Here is a 14113-nt window from a genome sequence, read left to right on the forward strand (position 1 = left end):
TTGTTTTCAAATTATAGTAAGCCCGAGCTGGACCGACAGTATTTAACTAGTCTTTTATAAAATTCAGGTCTTTTTTTCACAAGCGGGACGAAGAAATTCAAGAACCATATGTTCTTCATGACTCTTGACCGATGTTAAAAAATGTTGTTTTCCACTTTCGTGATGATTTACGGATTAACTTCTATAAAATGAGTAAAATTCTTGGGTGGTATTGAAAGACTTTTCTAAGCTCCAGTAAGCCTTTTTACGATGAAAGAACACATTACCGATAAAAGGTCATAAAAATCGTTGCAGCCAATCGTCTGGACCGTCGTAAATGTAATATGGCGTGAAATGAAATAATTCTTGATTTTAAACTACTTCGTCAAACGAACCTGAGACGAGACAAAAGTAAGGCTAAGTACAAGAGTTGTTCGATTGTTCGTTCTTTTTTCTGTTAAACTTTTTCAATTTTGAAGAGATACATTTTTATTTATGGTCACTGAACGACAATCACTTACTTTCTGTGTCTGTTTCCTGTAAAACCAGTCTTCTTTGCGGGCTCGATTGATTATGTACTCAGCTCATAAACAGTATTCCATCGCAGGACCATAAACAGTCTTAACACTCAGCGACTGTTAGCATAAAATTCATTCAGTTTTTGCATACTTGTATAATAGTAACATGCAAATAAATCCACAACATTTTCTGGGTTGATTAGGCCACACACTCTGCACTGATTTGATCGCTCGACGTTCGGCAAAATTTTTAGGTAATTCACCGTATCCATTACACACTTTACACGTATAACTTGACACTGAAAATACCGTCCCCCCACATCCGTTATCATGCAGTTTGGATCAGAAGACCGTTTTCTTTATACGATTAATAAACAAACAAACAAACAACAACAACTTGTGTAGTACTCAACGTAAAATGTTGCATCGTGTCCGAATCTTCTAAATAGCATCATCACATCTGACGGTAGGGTGAATGAACCCTCAAATATTGTATGACCAAGGACGGTCCTCCACTCACTATTTCCGGCGGTATTGCACTCAATGGACAATTTTCGATGCTCATTATAGTCAAACTGGAACACAATGCTAACTCGTACGGCAATTTAACCAAATTTTGATTGTCGTTGATGTAAAGATTTTCCAGATTTTCCAGGGTGCCAATCTCCTCTGGCAAAAATTGCAAATTATTTTCACCGACCGATAAATGCGTAAGAGAAGTAAGGTGACCTATTGTGCGCGGTAATGCTGTTAATTGATTCGATTGTAGTACGAGACGTTGTAGATCGTGTAGTAGACCGATTTCGCTGGGCAACGCTTCGATTCTATTTTCTTCCAAATCAAGCACCCGTAACTTACGTAGACTACCAATAGTGTTCGGTATTTTCTTCAACGAATTGTTGGATAGTACCAATATCTCCAAATTCTGCAGACAATGGATGTCGTCTGGCAATTTTGTCAGGCTGTTTGTGCCCAAATTTAATTCGACCATATTCACCCACGTCCCAATGTCTAATGGTAGCGATGTTAGTGCATTCTCCTTCATTATCAACTTGGTGAGACCTTTGGCTCGTGAAAATATACCGTACGGGATTTTGTCGATGCGATTGTGTTCCAAATTGATGCTGGTCACACTGGTGAATTGAGCCGGTCCACCAGACGGATAGCTTTGAAACACGTTCCGGGACAACGTGATGCTGGTTAGTGAGCTAAGACTAGCCAGTAATTGATCTGGCAATTGTGCGATACGATTTCCTTCAACATTGAATTCGTCCATTTGCCTGCAATTCTTCAATGAAGCGGGAATTTGTGATAGTTGATTGTAGCGCAGACCGAGCCGAACCAATCGCTGCATGTTGCCAATCGATTCGGGTATATCTAACAGTTCGTTGTGCTGTAAATCCAGCGATGTCAAATTGACGCAATTGCCAATTTCTTCCGGCAAATGTTCGAGATGATTGTGTGATACGTCCAATGTGGTCAGATTGACCAAAAATCCTATACCGGATGGCAATTCACGAATCTTATTCTCTCGTAGACTGAGCATGGTCAATTGTGTTAAATTCTTTATTTCATCGCCGACACTGCGGATACGATTGAAACGTAGATATAATGTGGTCAGTGTGTTCAGTTTGTAAATAACTTCCGGCACTTCGGACAATTTATTATGACGCAGATCCAACACTTTCAGCTGTTTCAAATGTTGTAGTGAGTCGGGAAGTGAGGTCAGTGAATTTTCATTCAGTGCCAGCGTTCGCAAATTCTGTAGGCAACCGATTTCGGATGGAAGTGTTGATATTTTATTGCCGTAGAGATAGAATTCCGTCAATGATGTACAGTCTCGTACGGTCGATGGTATCAATGTGATGGATGATTTGCTCAAGTCTAATATCTGAATGTTTTCATCGCGACATCGAATGAATTCCTTTAAAACATCCAAATCCGCTTGTATTGGTTTCTTTTTGGCGGTCGGTTTCGGTTTGTTCGACTCGGGATGCTTGACGGTTACCTGCTTTGGTCTGGACTCAGCCGGCATATCGCTGCTTGTGCTTGGACCTCCTTGAGACAATTGGCTCATCGCTAGTGCACACAAACTCAATTAAATTGAATTGATGGGTGGTAATGTGTCGGCAATAATTTGTTTAAGTTTGACGGTTTCAATAACCAACCGTTTTACACTCACACCTAATTTGCATTTTTTTCATTGAAAATAAACATTTTTTTCTGCTTTATTCAATGGAAAATATTGAATATGCGGAAATTAACACTGATAAAGTTTTCCACTTCAGATTCTATAGATCTCTATAATTTAAGTCCAATTATTTTCGGATAGCAAGTATAATTAAACTTTTTTCTACGCACTGATCCCTAAAAAAACAATCAATTCGTCGAGACCGAAAATCTTAAGAGGTACGCCTTTTTAAAAGTTTGTCGTGCACTATGTGTAGGCATTTACAGTTTTTCAATAAATCCTTCTCCTTTGTTTTCACATTCATTTTAATGTAACTTATAATCGGATCTTCGTTTCTATTCACTTAATTCATTGTTCTTTTCTAAATTTTCATTTTTTCAGAAATTTTTCACTGGAGATTTTCTGTCTATCCTTTGACATTTTTTTCGAACACGACTCTGCCATTTGTTTCGAAGAAGAATGTCATCAATGGAATGATATCCGCCGAATATTTTGAGTTTGGATGGTTTGAGTTATACTGTTTAAATGGCGCATAATTCAAGGAAAATCTCTGCACGGAAAATCCCAATATGCGTGTGAGATCTATAAGTGGACTTAGCACCCCCATTTTTTGGCATATAGCTGTGAAATGCATATTGCGAAGACTGTAGTTAAAATAGCTGTGCAACTTATATTATTAACTGTGAGCCGCATTTCAAATCTATCACGAGAAATAATTTTTTTTTTTCTAAACTTTCATGAATTTTGCGGTCACCCATCTAAGTACTAACCGCGCCGATTGATGCTTAACCCGAGAATTCGACCGTCACCTATGCTGTTGTTGTGCTAACCTTGCTTGTGCTTTAACACGTTCTTATTTCGAAGCGTTGCTACCACAATATAAATTCTGCAGCTATATTATGCGGCACACAGCCTAATTCAAGTCTGTAGTTTTTATATTTAGCATTTTTAGTTTGGTGAGTTGTCAGTTGTCACTTGGAGAATGGTTTTAGGTTCTGAAAGAAAGTGAATTGAAACTGTGTGAAGAATCGCCAATTCAATTATTATCTGTGAAATGACGATTTTGATTTTTAGGAGCAATACTTGGCTAATTACTTAATTCGTTTCTAATGTAGTGAAATTTCTGATATTTTCATTCGTCTGTGATTCTACGGATTTTGACTATTGAAGAGGCGTTACCATTAACCTGATGATGAAACCTCATTATAATCAGCTAAGCTATTTTAGAACAGTTTTTGGTGCGATTTTTCTTTATCCATTAACATTAATGTCAATTGAGCATCAGCACGGATGACTTGAATGCATGGTCCCATACATTATCTGATATGCAGCCCACAGCTATATTTTTCATACGTCAAATATGCGTTACACAGCTATTATATAGAGTACACAGCCACAATATGCAAATCCTAGCTATAACTTGTGTTGTCGGTGCATAATGTAGCTGTGTGATCCATAACATAGTTGTGTAACTCATATTGCACGTAAATTACCAACATTTTTAGAATATGCGTTCAGTAGCTATATTTTTATAAATCTTGCAGCTATATTATAAGTTCCACAGCCTTTATCGAAATCCTCGAATTTTCCGTGTGGCAGTGATAACCAAATTCAGTGATGAGGTCCGAATTTGTTCTTATATAGCATAAAGATGTACGTTAAAACTTTTGAAGTAAAACATTTAGTTTGAAGACATCATTTGTCGTCTTAAGTCTTATAGCGTAGTTGATAAGGATAAGAAAAGCTGTACTACCCTTCTAAAAGTTAGTTTTGCTCATAGGTCAAATTAATGATAATTCTAAAGTAGGTAGAGAGAAAAATTAGCTATTAGGGTAGCCCAGCTTTTATACAAGTGTAAACGTTTTCATAAAAGTGGTCCTTGTCAACTGCACTATTGAAGTGTACCTATAGATAATAAGTTTAAAGTTCGGAACAAATCACTTTTATCTGATCTGAAACTGAAAAAATGCGATCTGAAATTTTCAGGTTCAGTTCAGATTGATTTAAAATTTATCTGATCTGAATCTGAAAATTCAGATTAAATCTGAATTCAAACTGAAACCTGAAAATCTGAATTTTTTCAATCTGATCTGAAATGTTTCGGATTGATCTGAAAATTTCTGAAATTTTTTGAAATTTTCATACAAATATTTCAGATAAACAGATCAAATCAGTTTTCGCCTGAACTGAATCTGAAATTAAGCGATCTGAAATTTCAGATTCAGATCAGATTCAATTCGAGAGGAATCTGATCTGAATCTGAAAGTTTCAGATCGCATTTTTCAGATTCAGTTCAGATCGGATCTGAAAATTTCTCAATCTGATCTGAAAATTCTCAGATTCTCAGCTCTGTTCCGAGCTCTAAATAAGTTGCATGTTTTACTGTTGCAGTATTTTGACTTTATCTATAATTATGTTTGGAGTTTTTCCTCAATATTTGTCGGTCTTCTCGAACGTAAACAAAGCCACCATTCTTCAGAAACTGTTCAAGGTCCAAATTTACAGGCCAAAACTTACGAAAATGTTTATTCGGCGTGGAGTAATCTGGCACTCCATACAAATAGATGGTGTGCGAGTCATGACTATTCGTTACATGTAGTAAAAGGGCGCATACTATGATCGCGTGTGCCAGATTCCCCGATGCCAATTTATCTATTATAAAATCTAATGTTTGTTTGTCTGCTCTCCTATATAGAAGCCCAGTGCAGATGGAAAGTCCTATAGACTTGAAACTTTTCATACCGACTAACGAAGAAATGTTAGAAATAACGCGCATTTTTTTCACTTTCATGCGTTATTTGACGCACAATTTTTTTTGCCTGTTTACGTCGTGGAAAAATTTTCTTTTGACGCTGAAGAAAGTTTCTTCTTCTTCTTCTTTTTCAGCCTGTTTCTATCCACTGCTGGACGTAGGCCTCCCCAATTCTCTTCCATTCCGAACGATCCGTTGCCACTTGTTGCCAATTTGCGCCTACAATTCGCTTTATACTATTGTTCCATCTCTCTGGTGGTTTACCTCTAGGTCTTGTTTTAGGTGGTCTCCAGTTCATGATCTTTTTGGTAAAAATAAATGATCGACTTTGAGCATGTCCAGATTTGAAAGCCAGTATAGTCTTACATACCCCCCATTTGAACTGTTTACATCACATTTGTTAGGTTTATTATTTGTAAACATTTCCAATGCACACGCATAAGCTCGACATAAGCTTGTTATTTAGTTCTATACTTGTTTTCAAATCACGATACGCCACAAATCTTCATAATCAATCATTTTAATTTACCCTGCCTTTAGTGAAGATATTTTCAGCGCATTCAAATATTTTTGAAAGAAAATTTTTCTTGTAGGGTACGGACCCCAGTATTCGGCATAGTTTAGAATATCGGCCACAACAATGGGTTTCATTGGGTTTCATTGTTCTAAACAATAGATGGCCGATATTCTAAACTATGCCGAATACTGGGGTCCGTACCCTAATGTATTTTTGACGCGTGAAAATATTTAAATTTTGTCATTTTTTTGTTTAATCAAATTTATTATCACTTTTTCGTATGAAGTACAAAAAAAACGAGCCATCAGAACAGTCGGAGCGTTTGCTGCGACTGAGCCCCGTACAAACCCGTATATCTATTGCGTACGTGACCCTAGTGCGTCTGTCACCCTACTTTGACCGTAAGCCTATTGCGCCGGTTAATGTAGTTAAAGTAAAATTATTATGTAATATGTACATCTTACAAATTGCGCATAGCGCAATTACGAAGCCCCGTACGACGTTCCTTTCAAATGAAACAAAAATTTCAAATCGCCCTAAAATTTTATTTTTTGAAGGGCCTAGTATCGGCCTCAGTCCGAGGACCCAAATTTAAAATTTTTTTCAACTACAGTCTATTCGGCCTTTGATTACCTTCCAAATGAAACAAAAATTACGAAAAACTGATGAAATTTGCTCGAGTTATATGTAAAATACACATAGGGCCCTAGTATCGGCCTCAGTCCGAGGACCCAAATTTAAAATTTTTTTCAACTACATTCTATTCGGCCTTTGATTACCTTCCAAATGAAACCAAAATTACGAAAAACGGATGAAATTTGCTCGAGTTATATGTAAAATACACATAGGGCCCTAGTATCGGCCTCAGTCCGAGGACCCAAATTTAAAAATTTTTTCAACTACATTCTATTCGGCCTTTGATTACCTTCCAAATGAAACAAAAATTACGAAAAACGGATGAAATTTGCTCGAGTTATATGTAAAATACACATAGGGCCCTAGTATCGGCCTCAGTCCGAGGACCCAAATTAAAAAAAATTTTCAACTACATTCTATTCGGCCTTTGATTACCTTCCAAATGAAACAAAAATTACGAAAAACGGATGAAATTTGCTCGAGTTATATGTAAAATACACATAGGGCCCTAGTATCGGCCTCAGTCCGAGGACCCAAATTTAAAAATTTTTTCAACTACATTCTATTCGGCCTTTGATTACCTTCCAAATGAAACAAAAATTACGAAAAACGGATGAAATTTGCTCGAGTTATATGTAAAATACACATAGGGCCCTAGTATCGGCCTCAGTCCGAGGACCCAAATTAAAAAAAATTTTCAACTACATTCTATTCGGCCTTTGATTACCTTCCAAATGAAACAAAAATTACGAAAAACGGATGAAATTTGCTCGAGTTATATGTAAAATACACATAGGGCCCTAGTATCGGCCTCAGTCCGAGGACCCAAATTTAAAAATTTTTTCAACTACATTCTATTCGGCCTTTGATTACCTTCCAAATGAAACAAAAATTACGAAAAACGGATGAAATTTGCTCGAGTTATATGTAAAATACACATAGGGCCCTAGTAGTGGCCTTAGTCCAAGGACCCAATTTTTTTTTTCAACAACATTCTATTCGGCCTTTGATTACCTTCCAAATGAAACAAAAATTACCAAAAACGGATGAAATTTACTCGAGTTATATGTAAAATACACATAGGGCCCTAGTAGCGGCCTTAGGCCAAGGACCCAAATTTATTTTTTTTTCAACAACATTCTATTCGGCATTCGATTACCTTCCAAATCAAACAAAAATTACGAAAAACGAATGAAATTTATTCGAGTTCTATGTAAAATATACATAGGGCCCTAGTAGCATTTCACTTCTAAGGCCCTAACTCACGGTCCACTCACCCGATTTTAAAAAACTTTTTTTTCCTGGATTGGTATTGACAATACCTATCATTTGCCGTGTCATTTACATCCATCGTTTATTTTGCCATAAATATCACCAAAAGACCTTAAATCACTTAGGTGGCCCTAACTCACGAAGGGCCGACCCGAATATGCCCATCTTCGAACTTAGCCTCACTATTTCGACTATCTTTCAGGGAAAAAAAAATTTGAAATCGGACGTGACAGACGGACAGACGGACAGACGGACAGACAAAATTTTTATTGCAGATTCGTCATCTACACGGAAAATTCGTGGATTTCGTTAAAGGCTGTGTAACTTATAATGTGGCTGCAGTTCTTATAATATAGCTGCAAGACTTATAAAAATATAGCTACTGAACACATATCCTATTAATGTTGGTTATTTACCTGCAATGTGAGTTACACAACTATATTATAGATTACAGAGCTACATTATGCATCGACAACACATGTTATAGCTAGGATTTGCATATTGTGGCTGTGTACTCTATATCATAGCTGTGTAACGCATATTTGACGTATGAAAAATATAGCTGTGTGCTGCATATCAGAAAATGTATGGGACCATGCATTCAAGTTGTGATTCGTACTGACGCTTGGTCGGACTCAATGTTAACAGATAAAGAAAAATCGTAAAATAGCTTGACTGATTTTAATAAAGCTTGATTGTCAGGTTATAGAAATACCTCTTCAATAGTCAAAATCCGTGGAAACATAGACGAATGAAAGTATATATCCGTATATATCAGAAATTTCATGCATTAGAAACGAATTAAGCCAAGTAACTGCTCCCAAATGTCAAACTAGGAATTTCACAGAAAACAATTGAATAGGCGATTCTTCACGCAGGCAGTCTCAATTCACTTTCTTTCAGAACCTGAAACAATACTCCAATGACAACTCACTAAAGTAAAAATGCTAAATATGAATACTACAGACTTGAATTAGGCTGTGTGCCTTATAATATAGCTGCAGAATTTATATTGTGGTAACAACGCTTCGAAATAATGACGTGTTAAAGCACAAGCAAAATTAGCACAACAGCATCATAGGTGACGGTCGGATTCTCAGGTTAAGCATCAATGGGCGCGGTTAGTACTTGGATGGGTGACCGCAAAATTCATGAAAGTTTAGGAAAAAATTTTATTTCTCGAGATAGATTTGAAACGCGTCTCACAGCTATAATATAAGTTACACAGCTATTTTAACTACAGTCTTCGCAATATGCATTACACAGCTATATGCCAAAAAATGGGGGTGCTAAGTCCACTTATAGATCTCACACGCATATTGGGATTTTCCGTGTATGAACATAGGCAAACACTTTGCCCTTACCGTCTGCTTCGAATTCCATCAATTACACACGGCATCGTAATCCTATAAGCCCCTTTGTACTTCGTACGGGGCTAAAAACAAGTAACATGATTATACACAAAAATAAATTCACAATATACAAGACTAGATTAGGTTAAAATAATCCAGTGAGCAAATATATGCAATTTGGGAATTGGAACAAAGTCTTTTGATCTTATTTTTCTAGATTCTGTACTTCCTAGATAACAAGCCGTTAACCACATCACAATACAATGGAATCGCCCTGATATTATTTAGATTTTGTAACTTGACTCGTAAGCATTGATGATGATCATTGTGATGATTTAGGACAAATGAACAAATAGTCACCTCACACTAGGAATATGATAAAATGAATTTGTTGCTTTTGACGATTTCGATACTTGTAAAGAAATCTCGTTTTACACACATCGCAAGCGGAAAAATTCAAAAATGAGATAAACAGCACATTGCCAAAGAATAGTTTTTCGTTTTAGGTCTAATCAAGATTAGTGACAGTCATTCATAGCCGAGATAAGAACGTGCCGTGCTTATTCAACTGATCTGAACAATATAATAGCAACGGTCACTAATAGCCGAGATAAGAACGTATTCGTTGTGCTCACCTGACCTTAACAATATGAAATGATAAGCTCCCCTAACATTTATACAAAATCTTTTATTTGCTTCGGAAACAATTTGTGACAACAATGCACTTAACATTGAAAATCAAACATTTGCAACATTAGAGATTATCTTACGATAAATATTAATGCCCTCCAAATAACCATCGGCGTACACAAATTCATCGTGATCATGTAAGGTTCGCCGGGTATTTCGCATCGGTGAGAATCCAAACGCCGGTATATTCAACTGAGGAAAGAATTTTTCAAAATCAATTCATAGTCGCCACTACAAAGTACGAAGTGACTATTCACACGCGCGTGCGAATAGTCTTTCCTTCGGCCGTAGGCTATTCGCACGCCGCGTGCGAATAGTCACTCTTATGTTTGTTGACTATTGGGACGCGCGTGCGAATAGCCATTGTTACAGGTGTGGACTATTGGGACGTGCGTGCGAATAGCCAAACCTACAGGGGCCGATGCTATTCGCATCGGCCTACAAAGTATGGTAGTGTCTAATGCAGTTCTCTTCTTACTTGACGAATGAAGCGGGCGTCTGTGCAGCCTGGGCATGCCATCACTCGTAATGTGAGTTTTCTGTCGATAAAAATCGATTATTTTCAAAATAAGTTACTAAATCGGAGGTTTTGAAAGCAAAAGAAGTAAAATTGATAAACTCAAGGGGAAACTGAAATTAGGTACAAATTGTACCGTACAATCATAACATTACTATTAATTTTCTTACAGTTCGTCTGTTGCGCTTTTAAATGCCACCCAAAATGGGTTCCGGTCGTCAGCGATGGAAACTGGCGCTGTCGGATCTTTAGAAATGTATTTAAGGTCGATATCGCCTCCAGCCTCTTCACACCATTGTCTGATCTGCAATATAGAAAAACTGCCTTAAATCTCCGTGGGCTGACGTACCCTTGGCGTTTCTCTTTTACCATGGCTTCAAAAGCATCCTGATCTTGCCCGACGGCCAAACGAATATCAAAGGATAATTTAATTTCAGCAGGCACAACGTTGATTTGTACGCCTCCATTGATCATAGTCAAGTTTATACTTGTAGTTTCACCAATAGGCACGTTTTCGCTGATTTTGACGATTTCCTTAGTCCGGTAGTCCATAAATTTGTCTAGAATGTGACGAAGCTTTTCTCCGGGAGTGTTTTTAAACCAAGAAGATCCATGACCTGACTGTCCATTACACGTTAATTCAATGTCTGCACAACGGAAAAAATATGCAGATGATACAACTTGTAATGCTATTAAGTATCAAATACACGAACCATACACTGTCCTTTCACCATTGAAAAGGAAAAAATTGTCCTCGTCAGACGCACAAGCCTCATCTAACGAAAGTCCAACATTCAATTCTTTGAAGGCTTGCGTTGTCACAAACGATTTCATTCCAAGCTCACCACCAACCTCTTCGTCTGGCACGAATGTAACATGAATCGTCCGTTTCAGTTGATTGGTACCATCTCTTTTCAGCGCTCGTATAGCTGCTAGATACTGAGTTCCCAAACATTTCATGTCTTGAGCTCCACGACCAAAGATTTTGCCATCATTATCAATTTCGGCTCCGAAAGGTGCATGCGTCCAACGGTCTTCAAACACCGGTACAACATCCATGTGTGAGTTTAACATGATTGATGGTAGTTCCGGCTGGGAGCCCTCCCATGAAATAACAATCACTGGATTGTTTTCATCGGCCGGGTAGTAAACAGAAATGGGCAATTCGAGACTCTCCGCTTGTCTCCTGAGAAATTCCACACACGGAGCTTGGATTTGATACTACTAAAGTTAAAAGATTTCTTTTGAAAAGACATGGTTGTTCTTACTGTAGTCGATATCTGGATGAACGCTAGGTATTTGCAAATATTCACGAAATATTTGAATCTCTTCGTTATCTGCCCACTTTGCCATTTTGATAATTTAAAACTTTTGGTCAATAGAAAACTGAGCGTCTTTAATATATGAAGAACTCAAACAGACTGAATTCATTATACATTTTGTGAAATAAAGAAAACATTTGAACCCGTGTGGACGGTATATCTCTTATCTCTTGTTGTTTTCGAAAGTAGTATAAGTGTTTGTATCTATGATTCATTCCGAAAAATTGTTTTGTTTCCCGTTTCCCAAAAAAGGCTTCACAACATTTTGACAATACCCTATCCTGTTTGGCAAGTGCAATATGACTTCAGCTTAAATATCCTAATGAATAAATCGAGTTGCGAGTGTGCTGGTCTTAACATCTGATCGAAATAATACAACATAGAAAATGGAAGGCTCATCATTCATATAAAATCTTTTATTTGTCTAGGAAACACTTCACGTTGTTACTCAAACATTTGCAACATTAGAGATTATCTTACGATAAATGTTGATGCCCTCCAAATAACCATCGGCGTACACAAATTCGTCGTGATCATGCAGGGTGCGCGGGGTATTTCGCATCGGTGAGAATCCAAACGCCGGTATATTTAACTGGGGAAAGAAATATGCAAATCATGTCATAATCAATACTGAAAATCATGATAGTGTGAATGAAATCCTCTTCTTACTTGACGAATGAAGCGGGCGTCTGTGCAGCCTGGAGATGCCATCACTTTCAACTTGAGGTTTCTAAAGATTTAATAAATTATGTCAGCTAACCCACAAACAGCTGAGTTAATAGATAATATTCTTACAATTCGTCTGTTGCACTTTTGAATGCCACCCAAAATGGGTTCCGGTCGTCAGTGATAGAAACTGGTGCTGTCGGATCTCTCAAAATATGTCTTAAGTCGATATCGCCTCCAGCCTCTTCGCACCATTGTCTGATCTGTAAAATACAAAAACTAGCTTAACTTGCCGTGGGCGGATGTACCGTTTGGCATTTATCTCTTACCATGGCTTCAAAAGCATCTTGATCGACACCGACTGCCAAACGAATATCGAAGGATAATTTAATTTCAGCAGGAACAACGTTGATTTGTACGCCTCCATTGATTATAGTCAAGTTGATGTTTGTAACGTTGCCCATAGGCACATTTTCACTGATTTTGCTAAGCTCCTTACTCCGGTAGTCCATGAATTTGTTTAGAATATAACGTACCTTTTCACCCGGAGTATTTTCCAATGGAGCAGATCCATGACCTGACTGTCCATTACATGTTAATTCAATGGCTGTATAACAGTAGATGTATTGTATATATAACGATATAACGTTCAATGCTACAAAATCAGTCTCAAAAACACTTACCATACACTGTCCTTTCAGCATTGAAAAGGAAAAAATCATCCTCTTCAGACGCACAAGCCTCATCCAATGAAAATCCAACATTCAACTTCTTGAATGCGTCTGTTGTCACAAACGATTTCATTCCAAGGGCACCACCAACCTCTTCGTCTGGCACGAATGTAACATGAATTGTCCGTTTCAACTGATTGATACCATCTTTTTTCAACGCTCGAATAGCCGCTAGATACTGCGTTCCCAAAGATTTCATGTCCTGGGCTCCCCGACCAAAGATTTTTCCATCAACATCAATTTCAGCTCCGAAAGGTGCATGTGTCCAACGATCTTCAAATACAGGTACAACATCCATGTGTGAGTTCAGCAAGATGGATGGTAGTTCCGGTTGGGAACCCTCCCATGAAATAATAATCACTGGATTCTTTTCGTCGCCCGGATAGTAAACGGAAATGGGCAAATCAAGACTCTTCGCTTGTCTCCTGAGAAATTCCACACACGCAGCTTGGAATTGATGAAACTAAATTTAAAAATGTTTCCCTCGAAAAGAAATAGTTGTTCTTACTGTAGTCGATATCCGGATGAACGCTAGGAATTTGCAAATATTCACGAAATATTTGAATCTCTTCGTTATCTACCCACTTTGCCATTTTGATAAATTAGAAATTTGGTCAGAAAGAAAAGCGTCTTTTGTTTATGGAAAATTAGAACCGACTGAATTCCTTTTATATTATATGAGCCGAAATGATTAAAAATGTTCAACCCGCGCGGACTGTCTTATCTTTTGATGCTTCCGATAATATTATAAGTGCTCGCATTCATGATTCATTACTTTCAAAAATTCGTTTGATTTATGCCTACAATTTGCTGATCCCGTTTTATCATGGTTTCGTTACTAGCCCATACACTTGTTTAGGTGATATGAACTTTTGCACATTGACAAATTTAATATTTGGAAAAATGTTACCTCATACTTTGAGCTTTGGAATTAGTAGGTAATTTACCGAACAGTGATGTATTGTCTTTC

The 14113-nt window shown here is 37.5% G+C and overlaps 2 protein-coding genes across 5 annotated transcripts; both read right to left on the reverse strand.

The window, feature by feature from the left end:
• Positions 1–859: 859 nt before the first annotated feature.
• LOC119080704 (leucine-rich repeat protein soc-2 homolog) lies at positions 860–3125 on the reverse strand. Its single transcript, XM_037189163.1, has one exon. It carries the CDS (start codon positions 2572–2574, stop codon positions 952–954), a length of 1623 nt encoding a protein of 540 aa, XP_037045058.1. The 5' UTR covers positions 2575–3125; the 3' UTR covers positions 860–951.
• A 6768-nt stretch (positions 3126–9893) lies between these two features.
• On the reverse strand, positions 9894–13819 carry LOC119080735 (aminoacylase-1-like). Of its 4 annotated transcripts, XM_037189280.1 has the most exons (7): positions 13652–13813; positions 13228–13590; positions 13096–13158; positions 12742–13019; positions 12542–12675; positions 12416–12476; positions 12145–12338 (listed from the first exon to the last, which is right to left on the reverse strand). In XM_037189280.1, exons 1-7 carry the CDS (start codon positions 13734–13736, stop codon positions 12195–12197), a joined length of 1128 nt encoding a protein of 375 aa, XP_037045175.1. In that variant the 5' UTR covers positions 13737–13813; the 3' UTR covers positions 12145–12194. The 4 variants fall into 4 exon arrangements, with proteins under 4 accessions (XP_037045174.1, XP_037045173.1, XP_037045175.1 ...); XM_037189279.1 differs by lacking the exons at positions 12145–12338; positions 12416–12476; positions 12542–12675; ... (1 more) ...; positions 13096–13158; positions 13228–13590 and adding exons at positions 9894–10099; positions 10386–10446; positions 10595–10728; positions 10794–11071; positions 11138–11632 and having other exon boundaries at positions 13652–13819; XM_037189278.1 differs by lacking the exons at positions 12145–12338; positions 12416–12476; positions 12542–12675; ... (2 more) ...; positions 13228–13590; positions 13652–13813 and adding exons at positions 9894–10099; positions 10386–10446; positions 10595–10728; ... (1 more) ...; positions 11138–11632; positions 11693–11873.
• Between the last annotated feature and the right edge of the window lie 294 nt (positions 13820–14113).

This window comes from Bradysia coprophila, unplaced genomic scaffold, assembly GCF_014529535.1.
Source record: "Bradysia coprophila strain Holo2 unplaced genomic scaffold, BU_Bcop_v1 contig_350, whole genome shotgun sequence".
Taxonomy (NCBI): Eukaryota; Metazoa; Arthropoda; class Insecta; order Diptera; family Sciaridae; genus Bradysia; species Bradysia coprophila.

Coding starts and splice junctions, on each gene's coding strand:
- LOC119080704 (XM_037189163.1), bottom strand. CDS start 2,574: ATGAGCCAATTGTCTCAAGGAGGTCCAAGCACAAGCAGCGATATGCCG.
- LOC119080735 (XM_037189279.1), bottom strand. CDS start 13,736: ATGGCAAAGTGGGTAGATAACGAAGAGATTCAAATATTTCGTGAATAT. Junction 11,072..11,137: donor TGGTGAAAGGACAGTGTATG/GTTCGTGTATTT, acceptor TCCGTTGTGCAG/ACATTGAATTAACGTGTAAT. Junction 10,447..10,594: donor AAAAGCGCAACAGACGAACT/GTAAGAAAATTA, acceptor TTTTATCGACAG/AAAACTCACATTACGAGTGA.